Source organism: Cervus elaphus, chromosome 5 (genome assembly GCF_910594005.1).
Source record: "Cervus elaphus chromosome 5, mCerEla1.1, whole genome shotgun sequence".
Lineage (NCBI taxonomy): Eukaryota > Metazoa > Chordata > Mammalia > Artiodactyla > Cervidae > Cervus > Cervus elaphus.
In genome coordinates this window covers 6,716,792-6,735,136 of record NC_057819.1, presented here as the reverse complement: position 1 = coordinate 6,735,136, position 18,345 = coordinate 6,716,792, and the positions used below count along the sequence as shown (strand labels likewise).

At 53.6% G+C, this 18,345-nt stretch overlaps 1 protein-coding gene across 5 annotated transcripts in view; it reads right to left on the bottom strand.

Annotated features, from left to right (window-relative positions):
• TPST2 (tyrosylprotein sulfotransferase 2) overlaps positions 1–18,345 on the bottom strand; it is a 52,622-nt gene that overhangs the window by 13,500 nt on the left and 20,777 nt on the right. For all 5 annotated transcript variants that reach the window (XM_043901492.1, XM_043901493.1, XM_043901491.1 and 2 more), the window contains 2 exons: positions 6,024–6,095; positions 805–1,710 (listed from right to left, as the gene is read on the bottom strand). In XM_043901492.1, the coding sequence (XP_043757427.1) occupies positions 805–1,646 (842 nt within the window). In that variant the 5' untranslated portion in view covers positions 1,647–1,710; positions 6,024–6,095. Of the gene's footprint in view, positions 1–804; positions 1,711–6,023; positions 6,096–18,345 lie in introns of those variants that run through there.

The window sequence follows — 18,345 nt, the reverse complement described above, 5'->3', positions numbered from 1 at the left end:
GAGGCATGGGAATGGCACACTCTGGCCCTGCCCTGTCCCAGGGTCTCAGGAGATGGAACAGGGTCCCAGTCACGGAGAGCTTGAGAGAACAGGCCCTGAGTCCAACAGGCGTGACTCTGAACCCTGGCACCACCTCTGGCTGGGCCAGTAACTTTCCTGAGATTCCGCTTCTTGATCTATGAAATGCAGTTAAGAGCAGTTCCTATGTCTGAGTTTGCTGTAAAGATGAGGGCAATAATGATGGTTGGGGGCTTAACTCAGTGCTGGCCACACAGCAGGTGCTCAGTAAGAGAGCAAAGGCGAGGCCAGGGGGGATGCCACCAAAGGCGAGATCAACACTAAAAGGAAGATGATGGGGATAACAGCACCTAGGAGGTACCACCCCATCTGATGTTCACACATGAACATAGGTGGACGGATTCTGTCTGCCCCCACTATCGACGGGGAAACGGAAGCACAGAGGTTGAACCCCCTGCTCAAGGCCACACAGCTAAAAAGGCTTGAACCCAGACGGCCAGGTCCCAGAATCTGTCCTCTCAACCTTTACCGACAATAGCTGACTACGCAAAGCCCATGGACATGGGGAGGAGGGACTGCCCCCTTTTGGAGGGGGGATAATAAAACCGAGGTTTCAGAGAGGACCAGCAACTTGCTCAATGCAACAGAGCTACCGGGAGGGAGATGAGGTTCAAAGCTCTTCTCTTAACCACTGGTCGTCTCAGATCTCTGTTACAACAGAGAAGGCTCAGAGAGGCATAGCGACCAGCCCCAGGCCACACAGCAGAAAGCAGGGGCTCCACTCACTTGGACAGAGAGACGCCGCCCGGCTTGCCGATGAGGTCCTCATGGTGGAGGACAGCGTCACTCCAGGCGATGCCCAGGAAGTCGAGGATGAGCTTGAGGGAGCGCCGGGGGTGCAGCACCAGCTGCTCGTAGTACACGGGCAGGCACTTGTCCTTGCCCACCTCCATGCACTGCGCGTACATCACCTCGATGGCCTTGTTCCACTTGGTGAGGCAGTCGCGGTAGCTGCTGAGGTCGAAGCCAGCGATGGTGACCTTGCGGGTGATCATGGAGTGCACGGAGGCCCGGCCGTCGCGCACCATGAGCAGGAACTTGGAGTTGGGGAAGAGGCGCGACAGGTAGACGGAAGACTTGAGCGTGAAGGGGTCCTTGTTGCAGAGGACGCGGGCCGGCTCCCCGTGCTTGGCGATCACCTCCAGGATGAAGGCCTGCATGGCGGCGTCCAGCACCTCGTCCGTCACGCCCGCCTCGTCCAGCCGCAGCTTCTCCCGGCCCGACTTGGACCAGGCCTGGCGCATGGCCAGCACGCGAGGGATGATGCGGGTCTCCTCGCCGCAGCGCACCTCGGGGTGCGCGTCCAGCATGGCGCGCATCAGCGTGGTGCCGCTCCGGGGCACGCCCCCGACGAAGATGAGCGGCATGGCCTTGCCGTAGCGGTACTCCACGCGGTCCGCGCCCACCATCACCAGCTCCTCCTGCTCGGGCCGCATGGTCCGCCGGGGGCCCCGCGGGCCCCCCAGCACCGCCCGGCACTCCAGCACCCGCTGCCCCAGGTGGACGGCCAGCACCAGGGCCAGGGCCAGGCCGGCTGCCAGCAGCGCCCTCCGCACGGACAGGCGCATGCTGGGCCCGGGGCGGGGGGCGCGCTTCAGGGGCAGGCGGGCGGGAGCCGCGCGGCGCTCACATCTGCGGAGACAGAGGGACACGGGGGGCTGGGGGGCGGTCAGGGAGGCCGGTGGCGTGCCGGCGCTTCGCCATCCAGACCCCAACCACAGCCCGCGAGGATGCCGACGACACCCACAGCAGGACAGTTTGATGAGCCCGGTGCTGCGCGGGGCAGGCCCTCCCTCTTAACTCCCGAGATCCAACCACCCTCAGGGGAGTCTCTATTATTACCCCCACCCAAGCCCTGGGTTCAAATCCCTCCTCCCCACTTCCTAGCTGGGGGACCCTGCCCAGTCCCGGTAACCATTCAAGGGCCTCAGTTTCCCCATCTGATAAATGGCAAGTGAGTGACAGTAGCTGGGTCCTACCGGACTCTGCAACCCCACCTACTATAGCCTGGCAGGTTCCTCTGTCCATGGGATTCTCCAGGCAAGAACAAATGGAAAGAGGAATCATTCTTTTAAAAATAGACTTTCTTGAAAGACATTTACGTGAAATTCTTCAAAATGTGAAAATAATAAAAGCACTAGAATATCACATTTCAGGAGCACAGTCATTTGATAAGGAAGATTCCCGGTTTTGCCTGTTTTTACTCACAGCTGTCTTCTCAGCCCCTAGCGCAGTGCCTGGCTCCTAGTGGGTGCCCAGTAAATATTTATGGAACGTGCCTGGGTGGAATGAGCAGGGCCGGAGTAGAGTGAGTGATAGGAAGTGATATCAGTAGAGACAGGAGGAAGCCAAGGTACGGAGGGGTTATTCACAGTCACCCGGCTGGGAAGCGGCCAAGCTGCAGTCATGATCGGGACCCAGGGCGGGGGTTAGGAGCTGGGTCTGTGTCTGCTCTGAGCGACCGCGTCTGCCTGTGCAGGAGATGCTTTTCAGAAGCTGCAAAATATCCTGGGGCCTGGGCTTCTTCCAGAATCGCTGTCCATTCATTCAGCCTTCCCTCAGTCATTGCTTAGGAAACAATGAAAGGTGCCAGGCTAGAGGCCGGAGACAGGACAGTGGACGAGAAGGCAGGGCCTCTGGCCTCAAGGGGCCTATGTCCTAGCTGTGGATGGAGATGATTCACAAGCTCCAGCCAGACTATGATACCGGCTTGCAAGGAAGTGAGCTGGACACCATGAGAGGGATCAAGAAGGGGCAGGAGGAGGAGGTCAAGGAGAACTTCTTGGAGGAAGTGACATTCAAGCCGAGACCCAGATGAGCAGCTGGCTATGTGAAGATGTGGGGGTGGGGGGGCTCCAGGCAGAGGGAACAGAGAGAGCAAAACTCCAGGATGGGGGAGGATTTAGGGTGCTCAAGAACCTATGAGGGGAGGCTGCTGGGGCCGGAGGGGAGGGAGGGAGGAGATGGGGAAGGAGCTGGACTTACTCTCAGGGCAACCCCTGCGGAGAGGGCCTGCAGGGGTGAGAACAGAGACAGGGAGGTTAGTCAGGAGGGCCCTGTCTGCATTCCGGGGACTCAGGGACGTGTAGACTGTGGGGCTAATGTGGGAACAGGGGTAGGGGATGATATGGGACCTGAACCTAGCTCCTTACCCCTTGTAAATGTCACTATGAAAGTTGACCAGACCCAATGCCAATTCTTTAGGTTAGGCACTGGTCTTGAAAAGAAGGGGTCCACCCAGCCCAGTCCCTCCCCCTTCTCCAGTCACTCAAATGTCACATCTACCCTCCTCCCCCATTCACTCTCAAGGTCCTTTGATTATGCAACCTCAGCAAAGAAGGTGCAGACTCAGATGCTGGAGAGGCAGCCCTCCTCCAGCCAGCCCAGCTCTTCTCTGCGTCGCCCCCACTGGGTTTCAGAGCCTCTGTTTCCTCCCTCACCTCTTTCTAGAATCCAAGTGAAGCTGGAGGCCTCTGGGCATTCGAGGAATCAGACAGACCTGGGTTCAGATCCCAGCTCTGCCACTTCCTCTGTGGCTGTGTGAGCTTGGGCAACAGACTCCACCTCTCTGAGCCTCATCTGTAAAATGGGTCTAAGAGCGTCCACCTCGAAGGGCTGAACACTAAACAGCCTCTAAGAACTTAAGAATGTGCCCAGCACATAGGGAGCATTTGAAAGCGTATTAGCCATGATCACTGGTTATCCATTCATTCCAACATTTCATGAGTTCCTACTGTGTGCAGGAGTCGGGCTACGGAGCTAAGAGACACAGACTCAGCTCTTCAAGTCTACTTGGACTGTGGACTCACATCAGGTAGGGGGTGATGGGCTGCCTGTAGGAGGCAGCCTTCCTGCCAAGTTAAGAGCAATGGACAGGTGGTGTTTTGAATAGCTGGGTGGAGAAGAGAGAGAAGGGAACAGCTAGGGCAAAGTCACAGGCAGGAGAGAATCTGGTATGACGGGAGGTGGGGTGGGGTTTGGGGCGGGTGTTCAGCCAAAACCACTCAAGGCCCGGTGTGCAGCTGCACCAATCCTCCCACAAGGGCTTGGATTACCTGGGGCCCCTCAGGCCAGAGCAGGTGGAAAACAAACATCAAAACTGAAAAAAAACACACCATTTCAGGCCTGGGGTCGAAACTGCTGAGAGGCCCTGGCATTTCCTGGCCATGTGGCTTTGGGAGAGTCACTTCCCCCATCTAAGCCACAGTTTCCTCAGCTGCAAAGAGGGGTGGGTCCGCTGACCTCAAAGGCTGCCGTGAGGGTTCTAGAAGCAACTGACAAAGTGAAGATGAGTCTCATCTGGGGGTCGCTGGCTTCACTGAGCACTGGAAAATAGCTGGGGACCCTCTTCCAAGAAACATGAGCCTGCTGGAAATTGCTGGCAGTTCATGGGTACACTGGATTCAGAGTTGGGGTAGGGAAATCTAATGCCAGGGCTACTTTCTGGGCAGATGCAGGCTGGACAGGACACAAAGTCACTCAGAAATCCCTCCGAGGTGCCCTCAGCTTCATTAAGTGCTCAGTGAAATTCTCTCTGTAGCCCTGAGACTAGAAATCTACCAGAGATGATTATTTCAGTGTCAATGGCCCTGGTGGAGTGTCAATCACACTTTAGCTAGAATTAGTGCAACCACTTTTTCTTCCCGACACTTGGTGGGGAGGGACAGACTGAAGCTGTGGGGAACAGAAGAGGGGGCGATTTAGGAAAGTGGTTTCCAGAAAAGACACTTTTTGTGCCTGCCACTGTGAGTGTGTGTGTGTGTGCACGCATGCATATGTGTGCATGTGTGTCCTCTTGAGCTTACGTGTGGAGTTGGAAGTGATCTGGATACTAAATACCACGGGGGAAGCCTGTATGAAGGGACAGACATAATTTTTAAATTGTTATCAACTCCCAAGTTTTGCTTAATGCTGAGCATTCATCCGGCTATAGCGCTTTAAAACAAAGCCCTGAGTTGTGTATTTTTTACACTTACTGAGCACATCCTCAGCTAAAGTTTATTCCACGCATCACCTAGAGGGATCCCCTCTGCCACCTCTGGGCTGAGCATGCCTCCTGCTCGGCAAGCAGCTCAGAAAGGGGAGGCCACTTGCCTGAGACGGGTCAGGGTCAGATCAGGCGCTGAGGCCGAGCTGTTCACGGTCCTCAGAGAGGACCCAGCAAGGGGCTCGTCTCTGGGCTCATCTCTGCCACCGGGAGAAAACAGCTCAAAGTGGGCAGGTTAGACATGAGCAGGAGACAGCAAAGACCAGCAGGGCAGCTTGAGAAGCAAAGGCAGGGCGACTTGGCAGAGAGAAAGCCGCTGGGAACCTAAGACAGGAGGTAGCTTCCTAACCACCCAGAACCACAGACCCCATCCACTCCAGGAGGGGTCAGCGGGCCCAGCCCAGGGACCCAGGCCTGCCCTCCACCCCCCATCACGCAGCCAAACTCCGTTGAGGGCAGTGAAGCTGGTGGCTAAGAGCCTCAGACTTGGAGTCCTGCAGCCCCAGGTTCAAATCCAGCCCCTGCCACTTGGAGCTGGACAGCCGGATGAGGGACCTCAGCCCTCTGAGCTTCGGCTTTCTCCTCCAGCAAAAGCGGGCTGATAAGAACCTTTTCTCGGGGAGCTATTATGAGATGTGGGGAGCTTTTGTGTGAGGGGCTGAGAAAGCACACCAAGAATGCTGGTGGGGGACACCGGGTGCGGGGGGTGGGTGTTTAGATTCTGGCTGCGCCTTGAACTGGCTCAGTGATGCTGGGTAAGTCCCGGCCCGCCCAGCAGTAAAAGTTCCCTAAGCAATGAGGCTCCTCTCCACTCTGCTTGGTCAGGCACTGGGTTTCTGACAGACAGTAACCTGGTAGAGTCTGATCAGCTGCCCGATCATGGAGGCTGGGCCGTGGGGGTGCCGAGGGTTTTCTCAGGGGAAGCCGGTACTCTGGGGTCCCTTGGGGGAGCACTCACCTTCCCTGGACACACTCATCCCTGGGCTCTGCTGCTCGTGGCTGCTCGCCAGGACGGTCCACCAGCTGAGCCCTGTGGAAGCAGAGGAGATGCTGCGTTAGGCATGTGTGCTGCGGGGAGGGGCTGGGCCCCCCAGAGGGGCAGAGGAAGGGTGCTGGGCTTCACCCCACAGTGATCTGGGGCAGCAGGGAAGCACCCTGGCAAATGAGCAGCAGAGCAGGGACAGGCCCCCTCAGGCCAAGATGTTGAAGGTGTCTAAATTCACCGATTCAGCTAGGGAATGAACTGGCCCACTTCTCAGGCAGCAAGGTGTGGGCTGAGAATCTGAGCAGCAGGTGGTCTCTGCCTATCAGGCCCTCCCTTCTTCCAGCCGAAGGGCCTTGGACTTCAGGAAAAGTAAATATCACAAGATGCAACCACCGCCACCACTATCCTACCTCTAATCACCACCTGGGGCTGCTGGGTACGGTCGAACAGGCTGTGCACTGCCCAACTCCAAAGGGCACTGCGTGCCCAGTCTATGATACGGCGCCCCCTGGAGTTGAACAATGCCTTGCTCTCTTGTGCCTGACTCTCTGCAATCCTGTGATCCTATGCGAGTACCTTGTGCCATTTAATCCCCCAACGAGGGGGGATTGATGCTCCCAAACAAATCATGCTCCCAAAGTTGGGAGGATGATGCTCCCAACTTTGTAAAGTGAGAAAATGACAGCCAGAGGAAGAGCAACTGACTCGGGGAACCAGGGTCACCATCCAGGTCTCTGAGACTCTGACGCCCAGCTCTTAACTGCATTAAAGGAATAGGGCCATGAACTCCATGGGGGTCTGGGGTGAAGCCTGGCTGACATGGAAACAAGGGAAGCCTGTTTTACAACTCACTGCTCGTTATCATTTGGGGGGACAGGGGGGAGGCGGATTGTTAGTCCAATTCTCACCTCCTCCCATTTTACAGATGGGAAAACTGAGGCTTGGGAGCAGCTATTACTTCATAGACTCACTTCTCTCTGCTTAGTCCCATCCCAGGAGGCGGGGGCTGAGGGAAGAGAGTTGGTAGTGGTTAAGGATGCAGCTCTGGAGTTGGATGACTCTCTGACTAGGTAGACTGTTGTTTTTCTGAGCCTCAGTTTTCCTTTTCTGTAAAATGGGCTGTTAGGAGGTTCAAACAGGGTAATAGCAAATACTCAAAAACCTCAGCAATTATTAAAACACTGGGAATAGGCTGTTACTCTGTTCTAGGGGTCCTATCTCTCTTCCCATTCACTTACACTTTGCTTCTACATTTTTTTTTTCTTATCCCTGAAACACCAACCTGATTAGTGTATCTAAACCCAGGAGGATGGTTCCCAGCCCCTGCCCCTCCTCCCAGCTACTGAACACACAGGCCTGGCGTTCCCGAGGCATGGACAGCCAGTGAAGAGAGGCCTGGCTCTTGGAACAACAACAACAACAGAAACACCATTAGGGACCAGGGCCCTTGAAGCTCTTCCGGAGACCAGATGGCTCCGGCCCAGCTGCCCTCAGGCAGCCCTTGAAATGCCAAGAGAGCTTGAGAGACCTGCCGGGAGGGCAGCTCCCACGGCCCCTGGGGGTCGGGGGACGGGCCGTCAGGGCCTGAAGAGCTGCGACTCCAACATGACGCTCTAGCCACAGGTCAGGATTTAAGTTTAAGTTAAAATTAAATAAAATTTAAAATTCAGCTACTTATTGACACCGGTCACATTTCCAGAGCCCAGAGGCCCCCTGGGGGCTACCGTACTGGCCACAGCGATTCAGGATGGGGTCAGCACGTGTGACCCTTGAGCCAAATCTACCCGTCAGCCTGTTTTGTGAGGCCTGTGAGCAAGGAGTGATTTTGACTTTTTTTTTTAAGGGAAAGAGGAGGAAGAGGATGAGTTGGGAGGGGAGAAGAGAAGCAGCAGCAACAAGAAAAACTGTTCTGCAAAACCTGGAATATTTACTATCTGGTCATTTTTAAAAAAGGGCTTCTCAGGTGGTGCAAGTGGTAAGGAACCCGCCTGCCAAGGCAGAAGACCTAAGAGACGTGCGTTCGATCCCTGGGTTGGGAAGAGCCCCTGGAGGAGGGTAAGGGAACCCACTCCAGTATTCCTGCCTGGAGAATCCCATGGACAGGGAGCCTGGGGGGCTACAGTCCATGGAGCTGCAAAGAGCTGGACACGACTGAGTGACTTGCACGCACACACACATGCATTTATAGAAACAGCTTGCAGGTCCCTGAGCTAGACCACTCCTATCATTCACCCAAAGTCAGTCCCCTACCCATAAAGGAATTCCATTCCCAGTATGCAATCAAAAGTCCAACCAAGTTAGCCTAGGTATCCCAACTCACAATCAGCTATACCACTGCTGCTTTTCTGCCTGCGTCCAGACATCCTGGGCTTGAAATAAAGACGCTGCACCCCTGTACTCTGGACAGTACTCAACAGTAAACATAAGCAACACCATTCCTAAAGGATGCACACATGCGTCAACGTGCGCCAGACACTAACTTAAGCGGCTGGACACGCGAACACAGTTCACATTGCTGAAAGCATGCAGCGTGGAAGTTCGCTGTAGCGGACTTGCCGTTGGAATGCCGCCTCAGGAGACACAGTGAGGGCTTCCTTGGTGGCTCAGCGGTGAAGAATCCGCCCGCCAGTGCAGGAGACAGAGGTTCTGATCCGGGAAGATCCCACATGCTGCGGAGCAACTAAGTCCGTGGGCCAAAACTACTGAGCCTGTGCTCTAGAGCCCACGTGCCGCAACTACGGAGGTCGTGCATCTAGAGCCTGTGCTCCTCAACAAAAAAGCCACCGTGATGAGAAGCCTGCGCCCCACAAGGAAGGGTGGCCCGCTGCTCACTGCAACTAAAGAAAAGCCCTCGCAGCAGCAAAGACCCAGCACAGCCTAAGATAAATAAATAAAATTATATATAAATATAAAGAAGACACATGAGAGGGGTGGGGAGGAGTCAATGAGCCCTCCTTTTCTTGTAGGAAGAACATCAGAATTTATTGAACACCACTGTATACCTAACACCAGACCAAGGCCTTTCCATGCCTCTACCTCATTTTAGCCTCCCAACAGCTCAGTGTGCAGGGTGGAGCGGGGAGGGGGTTCTCCAATTTACGACGCCAAAGGCCCATAGGGGCGCAGGGTAAGCACAACTACAGCAAAAAGCAAATCCGCCAAATCAATCGAACCAATGAGCAAACACCAACTCCGGGTAAGAACACGGGGGTGGTAGGCGATCGTGTTTTTCCCCGAACACACACTTCCATGGTATTGTTCTACGGTCTTGATCTACAGAATAATAAAACAACCAGTATTTTCTTGAATCCTAAGCCAGCCACGGTAGGGGGTCAGATTGAAGGGGCTCCAATCCCGGCTCCACCAGTTACTGGTGGTGTGACCTTGGCCAGTCACTTAACGTTGCTGAGCCTCAGTTTCCTCATCTGTAAAATGGGGACGACAACAAGACCTCCTAGGAGGCTCACGTGAGGCACCCGGGCCCTTGAAAAGTGGCCAGTGTAAACGTGGAAGTAGCCTCATAGGAGTCCTGGGAGGTATAAATAAGTTAGAAATTGTTAGAACAGAAGCTGGCACATAGTCTGGCACATAGAAAGTGTGCTTTACGAAGAGGGAAAGCCAGTTTCTAAATTTGGCTCTGTCTTCATGATGGGGTCACAAGACGGGGCAGCAGTGAGGATGATTTCACATCAGTCTCTTTCCACTGACCCATGGGCTGCCCTGAGTGACCACCGGAAGCAAGGGGAGGGGGCGGTGATGGACCATCTTCAAGACGCCCTCAGACCTGGACTCATTCATTCCACAAATGTTTACTGAGCACCTACTATGCTTGGAAGTAGAGTTGCAACACATCAGGGGCGGCAGCCCAGGGCCCCTGCCCTCACAGAGATGATGCTTTGGCAGGAGCCAGGAAACCAGCATGCGAGATAACTACATCTGTGATTGTGATAAACAGTCAGAAGGTAATAACAGAGGTTGGGGGGCGGGGGCGGGGGGGAAGACGTGCCCTAAAGCGCCAGACTCAGCAGGATTTCACCAAAGCTCAGCAGATCAAGAGGTTCCCAAACTGGGGGAGTGGGGAGGGCTGGAGCACCGGACGCCAGCTCAGGGGGCAGGTCATGGCACTTGTAAGAGGAGACTTGGAGGGGTACCTGGTACCCCCATGCCGGAGCTCAGCCATCAGCCTTGCAAGCCCTCTCTGTGGGAACCAGCTCCCAAGCATTCCATCACCATGGAGACCACCTACCCCTCTGGGGCCCACTGACCTCGCCACCCCAAGCCTCCAGGGAGATTCGGGGAGATTGGGGAAGATTGGGGCTCCCCCTTCAGGATCCCTGGGGATCAGAGACCTCTGACCTACTCTGAATGGAAGCCAGTCAAGAAGAGCCTGCCAGAATCCAGTGGGGTGACAGCAAGAGGCAAAAAGGGTAATTCTGAGGCTTTAAGGGGTGAGGCTTGAGCGTTAGAAACACGAGGGGTGATTCAAGACAGAAGAAAAGGCAGGCAGGTGAGCAGCCTTAGAAATATCAGCTCATACTTCTCAAGCCCTTACTGTACGCCAGGTATTGAGCTGAGAGCTCTACACATATCACAGAATTTTTATCCTCACTAGCCCTGTCCATGAGCCCATCTGACTCTCCTGTATTAACCATCTCTTCATTGATCCTCAGAGAGGTGAGTTCATCTGGCCAAGCCACATAGCTGGTTAGCACAGGAGCTAACAGGAAAACCCAAAGCTCTCTCCAGAGCCCATGCTTCTAGACCTGAGTTTCCTCATTCATTCCACAAATGTTTACTGAGCTTTGCATTTTTTTTTTTCACCTTAAAAGATCAAAGCAGGGCCCACGCCTGCCACCCTGCCTCAAACTTGGAGGTCCAGTTCAGCACCCTGTTGGCACAAGCTCAGGGTGGGGGTCACATCCCGGCTCTTGCACCCAGAGGTTGGGAGTCCTGGGTTGATCCAGCTTGTGGAGCCTCAGTACTGCCATCTGAGAAATGGGGGTTAACACCTGGAACGAACAGTCGCGAGGAATTCCTTAACATCACCGCACCCAGCACGCATGTACAAAAACGCTAGCACTGACTATGATCACTGTCATCACGGCACGGGAAGGAAGACTGGAGGGAACCTGAAGAAAAACAGACCGGTGGTTTGGCAAGGCGGGGTCGGCAAACTTCTGTGAAGGGCCAGGAAAGCCAATGATTTCAGCCCCGTGGGCCAGAGGGTCTGTCAGGGCTTGACAGACCACTCGGCCTCGGCACTATGAAAGCAGCCAGCAGAATACACGTGGCTGGGTTCCAGGCGAGACTATTTACAGCATCAGGCGGCGACCTTGACGTGTCCCTCGGGCGATCGTGTGAGAAGGCCCGGCTCTGTCTGAACTCCCAGGGAACTGGGACAAAAACACAAAACGCAGATGCAGTGGGTCACCGTGGAAGTTGGTGTATATTTGGGCTGGAACGGCCAGGGGTAGGACTCAGGCAGCCGGCCTCTGCTGAGAAAAATGGGCAATGCGGGAAAATATTTTATTTTTTAAAAGAAATGCATGCACGTATATGGGGTCATCCGCTGTCTGGTCTGTTGCCAAGTAAAGATTTAAGGAGAGAGACCTGTGTGTGCCTGGCCCTTCGATGTGCATTTTGCCTCTAACAACAACCTGGAGAGTTGAGGGAGGCACTCTTATTAGCTCCAGTCGACAGAGGGGGAACCTGAGGCTCAGAGAGGTGAAGAGCTCAGGCAAAGGTCACACAGAGAGCAACGAGCTCAGCCTGCGGTGGAACCACCTCTGTCTGGTCCCAGAGGCCGAGCTTTTTAACCATCACCCCCAAAGCCCTACCCTGCTCAACACCCAGGTGGGGACCAGGCGCGTCCACGGTCGGCTGCCTGGGGCAGTGACGGCTTGGCCCCCCGGCTCCCGGGCTGCAGCCTTGCCTCCAGCGTCTGGGGCGGCCTGGCTCCGCTCTGTGCTTCCTGCTGGGGAACACCCGGCCCCGGCCTGATAAAGAGTATAAACAGGAAAGGGCCGGGGTGACCTTGCAGGGCCCAGGGCTTCCTGCGCCCGTGCTGCACACACACACCTACACACCCACACCCAACCCTGTCTCCACTGCTCTGCCTGGAAGCGTCCAGAGGTAGGGGTGGGGAGTGGGAGGATGAGCACGCCAGGGTCTGTGTCCCGGCTCTGGTGATTGCTAGCAATGCAGCGCTGGCTGGAGCAGAGGAAGCAGACAGCGGTTTACACAACCGAGGCCTCAACTGGGCCTCAGCGGGCTCATCTGTGAACTGGGGATGCTGACACCCGCGCCGAGGATTAAACAAATGAACCCACGGCTCTGCGCTGTGTTACTCTACCACTGTTATTTCCTCCCTTTAAGGTGGCTCAAAACTTGCACGCATCAGAATTACCTGAAATTGTTAAAAGACAGGCTCCTGGGGCCTGTCCCCAAATAATCTGATTTGCAAATTATAGAGTTCTCGAGCTCTGCCCCTCCCCCTGCTCTACAAAACACTACGTGGGGCACTGGATTCGGCATTTGAGGACTGTTGACTGGCCGGGCACTGGAATGGGCTGTGTAGGGGCCAAGAGCAAGACAGGGCCAGGAGCAATCTAGGCTCACTTAGGAACCAAGTGCGGAGGAGTACAAGGAAACCATCATAGTGAGTCTGGCTAAGAAGACAAGGATGAAGATCAGTGACACAGTCACCTGCCCGGCGCAGTCAAATTAAATAAACAAACACAAATATTTTAAAAAAATTTTTAAAGAACATGATAACATAAAAAAAAAAAGAAGTGGGTGGAGGACAGTCAGAGAGCAGAGAGGGGATGACTTTGGCGCACACGCCCAGGGAAGCAGAACAAGGTGTCTACATCTCCCAACACCCCAGGGGTGCACCTGCCTCTGCTCCGGGCCCCTAGGGGTGTCCCCTCCTCTCCCCAGCTCTCAGTTTCCTCATCTGTAAAATGGATCCAGCAACTCTCACCAGCAAGGGCTGCGGTGAGGACTGAAGTGAGACGGAGGCTTACCCGTGAGAAGGTAAGAGCGGGTGATGCTGGCGCCCTTTGGTAATCATGGGTCCCATGCAAATCTGAGAGAAGGAAGTAGCCAGGGCGGGGGTGGGGGTGCGGGTGGGGGGGGTGGTGGGTGAGAGGCTGGGGAAAGGAGGTCAGCAGGCTCCAGGCAGGCCAAGCAAGGAGCTTGGGGTTTATCCTGAGGGCAGCAGGAAGTGGGGAGTGCTGGCGGGATTGAGGTCTGGGAGGGGGCAAGGGCTTTTTCTAGTGTAGGATGGCTTAGAAGGTGAGGGCGGGAGACCAGGTGAGAAGTGCTGAGGGACCCAGGGACCACCTCAGAGGAGACGCGATGGAGAACACAGTGGAGGAGGAGGCCCAGAGGCCAGATGGTCTAGGCCAGAGGAGGTGACTCGGAGACCCCAGTCTAGCCTCAGGCCAGGCAAACAGCTCATAGCCTTTCTTGCCCTGGGCCTCGGCTCATCGGCCTCTCTGTAAAATGAGACAAGAGGTCTGCGTGGTAGGTAGGGCTGGGTGATGAGACTAGCGAGCTAGTTCCCTGGGCTACAAAATTTACAGGGCATCCCCCAAACTGAGTATGCAGGATTGATAATATTTAAATGCAACATTTACAAACGCCAGTCATATGCAGAGACGTGGATGGACTGAGGGACTGACATACAGATAGAGCAAAGTAAGACAGGAACAGAGAAACATTAACACGTGCATGTGGGATCTAGAAAAACGGTACAGATGATCTTATTTGCAAAGCAGAAATAGAGACACAGATGTAGAAAACAAATGTATGGACACCAAGAGGGGCGGAGGGGTGGGATGAACGGCTAGACTGGAACGGACACATCCACACGCGTGCTCAGTCGCGTCTGACTCTGCGGCCCTGAGGACTGCAGCCCACCAGGCTCCTCTGTCCATGGGATTTCCCAGGCAAGAGTACTTGCAGTGGGTTGTCATTTCCTTCTCCAGGGGATCTTTCAGACCCAGGAATCAAACCGTCTCCTGCGACGCCTCACTGGCAGGCGGATTCTTTAGCACTGAGCCACACTACTATGTGTAAAATAGATAACTGCTGAGAACTGTGTGGCGCAGGGAACTCTATTCGGTGCTCTGAGGCGTCCTAAACGGGAAGGAAAGCCACAAAAGCGGGGACATGTGTACGTGTGTGGCTGACTCACTTTTCTGTACAGCAGGAACTACCACAACACTCTAAAGTAACCATACTCCAAGTAAAAAAAAAACTGCCGGAAAAACACAATGACAAACAAAACATCACGTCTTTAAACGGGATAAATAATGGTGCTATGCTAAGGTGTATTAGAGCCTGAGGCAGAAGGAAAACATATCAGGAATACTAATCCTGTCTTTATTTAAAATGTTGACATGTTGTTCATCATGGATTTTTTTTAATCAATTTAGAGTTTTTTGGGGGAGGGGTGTAATAGCTTTACCGAGATTGAATTCACATATCATACAATTCACCTATTTAAAGTGTATAATTCCATGGGTTTTAGTGCATTCACGGAGTCACGCAAACACCTCCACAATAAATTTTCGAGTATCTTCATCAGCCCAAGGGGAAGCCCTGCTCTCAAGCTGCACCCCCAACCCCGTCCTCCCCCCAGCCCCTGGCAGCCGCTCTGTGACTTTTCCTCTTCTGAACCTTTCAGATAAATGGAAAAACATAATACAGGGTCTTTCGCTGCTTTACATTTAGCATGTTTTCAAGGTTCACCCATTAGTTTGGGTTTTTAAAATTTGCATTAAAACAGTACTTATCTTGATTGCTGAGCTTTGGGGCACTTCCTTAAATTCTGTACCCGAGTCCAGTCCCTCACATGCTTAATCTCAGACCTGGGTTTAGGGGATCCCTCCAGACCAAACCCAGGTTTCTGCAAACCCCAAGTTGAGAGCACAGTTCTGTCCACAAAGCCCCCAGCCTGGATAGCAGAGGCTGCGAGGCGCCCCTTGAGGGAGTCCACGTGGAATGGCGGAGTGGCTCCATTAAGCCACACTCCCCTGGGGCAACTCTAACTCCACTTGCCCCGAGAAACTCCACTGCGGACGTCTGCTCTCAGAGGAGCATTTATTGAACTCTGGCTGTATGCATCACAGGTCACCTCCCCACACACCAGGTTCGGCTGGCAGCCCCTTCATTCCCTTTCCTTGGACAGTCATGGCACAGCCCCCTCAACGAAACAGGGCCTCTGAGAACACAGGCGGCGAGGCACATGGCAGGGTGGCCCAGGGGTTAAAGGGCTGGGTGGAGAGCTGGGAAGGGCCTGGGGCCATGTCCAGCTCTGCCAAAGACAGGCCAGGAGATCTGGGACAGGTTAACGTCAACAGCCTCAGTTTTCCCATCTGTAAAGTGGGGCTGAACTGCCTGCCTCAGAGGGTTGCTGTGACAACCACTGAGGCAAGTGCTTCGGGCAAGACCTGGCAGCAGGAGGATTTAAGTAAATGCCAGCTCTTAATTTGTCATCATCTCATCATCTCTAATTAGACACTAATTAAAATCCCACAGTACAACCATAACAGAAATGTATACGACCGTAAGAAAGAAGGATTCGTTATCCTGCAGGTGATCTGGGACATGATGTTCGGTCATAAAAAAGTTTATCTGATTCTATTCTGATAAGTATTTATGTTGAAAAAATACTCCAGAAAGGTAAGCCCTAAACTGCTAAGTGGAGCTTCATTTATTTCTCCTTTTCTCCCTTCTGAATTTTCTAACTATTCTACAGCAGATATATATTAATGGTGTGATATAAAAGAATGGAAAAATGAAATTGGGGTGATTTCTAGGTTTACTGTGTAATATTGAGATTTTGAGCCTCGGAATGCTGAGCCGGCCTTGGAGAAAGCTCAGGGAAAGCCCAGAGAGGAGAGTCTGCCCAAGGTCACATAGCAAGGTCATGGGGCAGCCAGGCCTGGATCTTGCTTTCCAGACACCCTGAGCCAGGCTCCTCTCTGCTGACTTCAGTCAGTTCAGTTCAGTTGCTCAGTCGTGTCCAACTCTTTGCAACCCCATGGACTGCAGCACGCCAGGCCTCCCTGTCCATCACCACCTCTGGGAGTTTACTCAAACTCCTGTCCATTGAGTCGGTGATGCCATCCAACCGTCTCATCCTCTGTGGTCCCCTTCTCCTCCCGCCTTCAGTCTTTCCCAGCATCAGGGTCTTTTCAAATGAGTCAGTTCTTTGAATCAGGTAGCCAAAGTATTGGAGTTTCAGCTTCAGCATCAGTCCTTCCAATGAATATTCAGGAATGATTTCCTTTAGGTTTGACTGGTTGGATCTCCTTGCAGTCCAAGGGACTCTCAAGAGTCTTCTCCAACACCACAGTTCAAAAGCATCAATTCTTCGGCGCTCAGCTTTCTTTATGGTCCAACTCTCACATCCATACATGACAATTGGAAAAACCATAGCTTTGACTAGGTGGACCTTTGTTGGCAAAGTAATGTGTATGCTTTTCAATATGCTGTCTAGGTTGGTCTTAACTTTTCTTCCAAGGAGCTGGTTCATTCTCCTGTAAGAGGAGGTAGGCTGGACCCCTGGTAAGCAGTCTGGCCCTGGGGCTTCCCTGATGGCTCAGGAGGACATGGGTCCGATCCCTGATCCAGGAAGATCCCACGTGCAACTAAGCCTGTGTATGCCACAACTTCTGAGCCTGTGCTCTCGAGCCCGGACACTGAAACTACTGAAGCCCCTGTGCCTTGAGCCCGTGATCTGCAGCAGGAGGAGCCCCCACAATACGAAGCCAGGTACCACAACTACAGAGTAGCCCCCGCTCAAAGCCAACTAGAGAAAAAGCCCAAGCAGCAACAGAGACCCAGCGCAGCCAGATGTAAAATAAATAAATTAACTTTTCTTTTTTCCAAAAAGAGGCTGGCTCTGGAGTCAGGCTGCAGATCCTAGTGGCACCATGAGCTACGTGACCTGGGGCAAGACACTTAACTTTCAAGAGCATCTGTCTCTTTCTCTATACGATAAGGCTCAGACATGCAGCAGTACCAAAGGGCTTTTGTAAAGAGTTAAAAAAGATAAGGCGAGTAAACTACGTTTTACCAAACAGTAGGTACTCTAGGCCTTATTGTTATTATTACTATTACTATTACCAGTATTTGTCTTTGGAATCTAGCAGTGTCACAGAGACTTCTGCAGGGCATGGAATGCTAACTCAACAGGTGCAGGAAGGAAATTTCAGCTTGGGCACTAGGGAGCCATGGCAGGTATTTGAGCAGGAGAGGAGCACAGGGCCGGTGGCCAGCGCCCACCTAGAGGGACCGTCTCTGCCAAGGGCCTCCATCGCAGGCTCCACGACCGTGGCAGTCCTCCCGGAGCTGCTCGGCCAAACCACAACTCCCACTGGCTACAGTCTTGCCGCCTCCAGCCGTGCCCACTTCCTGGGGCCAGCTGGGCTGGTGAACACCAAGTGATCAACAAGTCGGGGGGTGTGAGACAGCTCACACAGCCTCGTGTGTGATGACCAGGAGGCCCAGAAGCCTGGAAGGGGCCACAGGGTGGCAGAGAAGGTCCCCCATATCACCGCCATGAAGACTGATTTCCAGTCAAGCCTAGCCCCTACTCTGCTGTGTGACCTTGGAAAAGTCCCTTTCCATCTCGGAGCTCAAGTGTGCCCATGTGCAAAGCAGATCCTAACTGCTCTGTACGCTCAGTGGCTGCCAGGGGGATGCCACACAATAAATCAGCCGTGGTTTCCTCTCTGTCTGCTTCAGGTGGGAACTCTCACTAATTCCTTGCAACCCTGGAAGTGGGTCCTTGGACTATTCCTGTTTTTTAAGTTGACTTAATTACTCAGGTCAAAGTTACAACCTCTGTATTTAAAAATAACAGAGAATGGGACTTCCCTGGTAGTCCAGTGGCTAAGACTCCATGCTCCCAATGCAGGGAGCCCGAGTTCGATCCCTGGTTGGGGAATTAGATCTTGCATGTCACAACAAAGACCTGGTGCAGCCAAATAAATAAAATAAATATTAAGAAAAAAATACTAGAGAAGGATTAAGTCTCCTGGGAGCAAAATCTCCAATCCCGTCCTCTTCCCTCTTTAAAGAGGTAAATGCTGTCGATCATTGTGGTGAGGAACCCCCCTCCACACACACACCTGCTTTCTGTGAGGTTACAGCCAAAGTCACATCTGAATGGAAACCACACAGGGCCTGTCCCCCACCCTCCCAGACACCATCCTTTCATGCTTCCATTCCCCCTTCCCTCCTTCCAGCCACACACTGTCCGACTGCACCGGTGGATCTC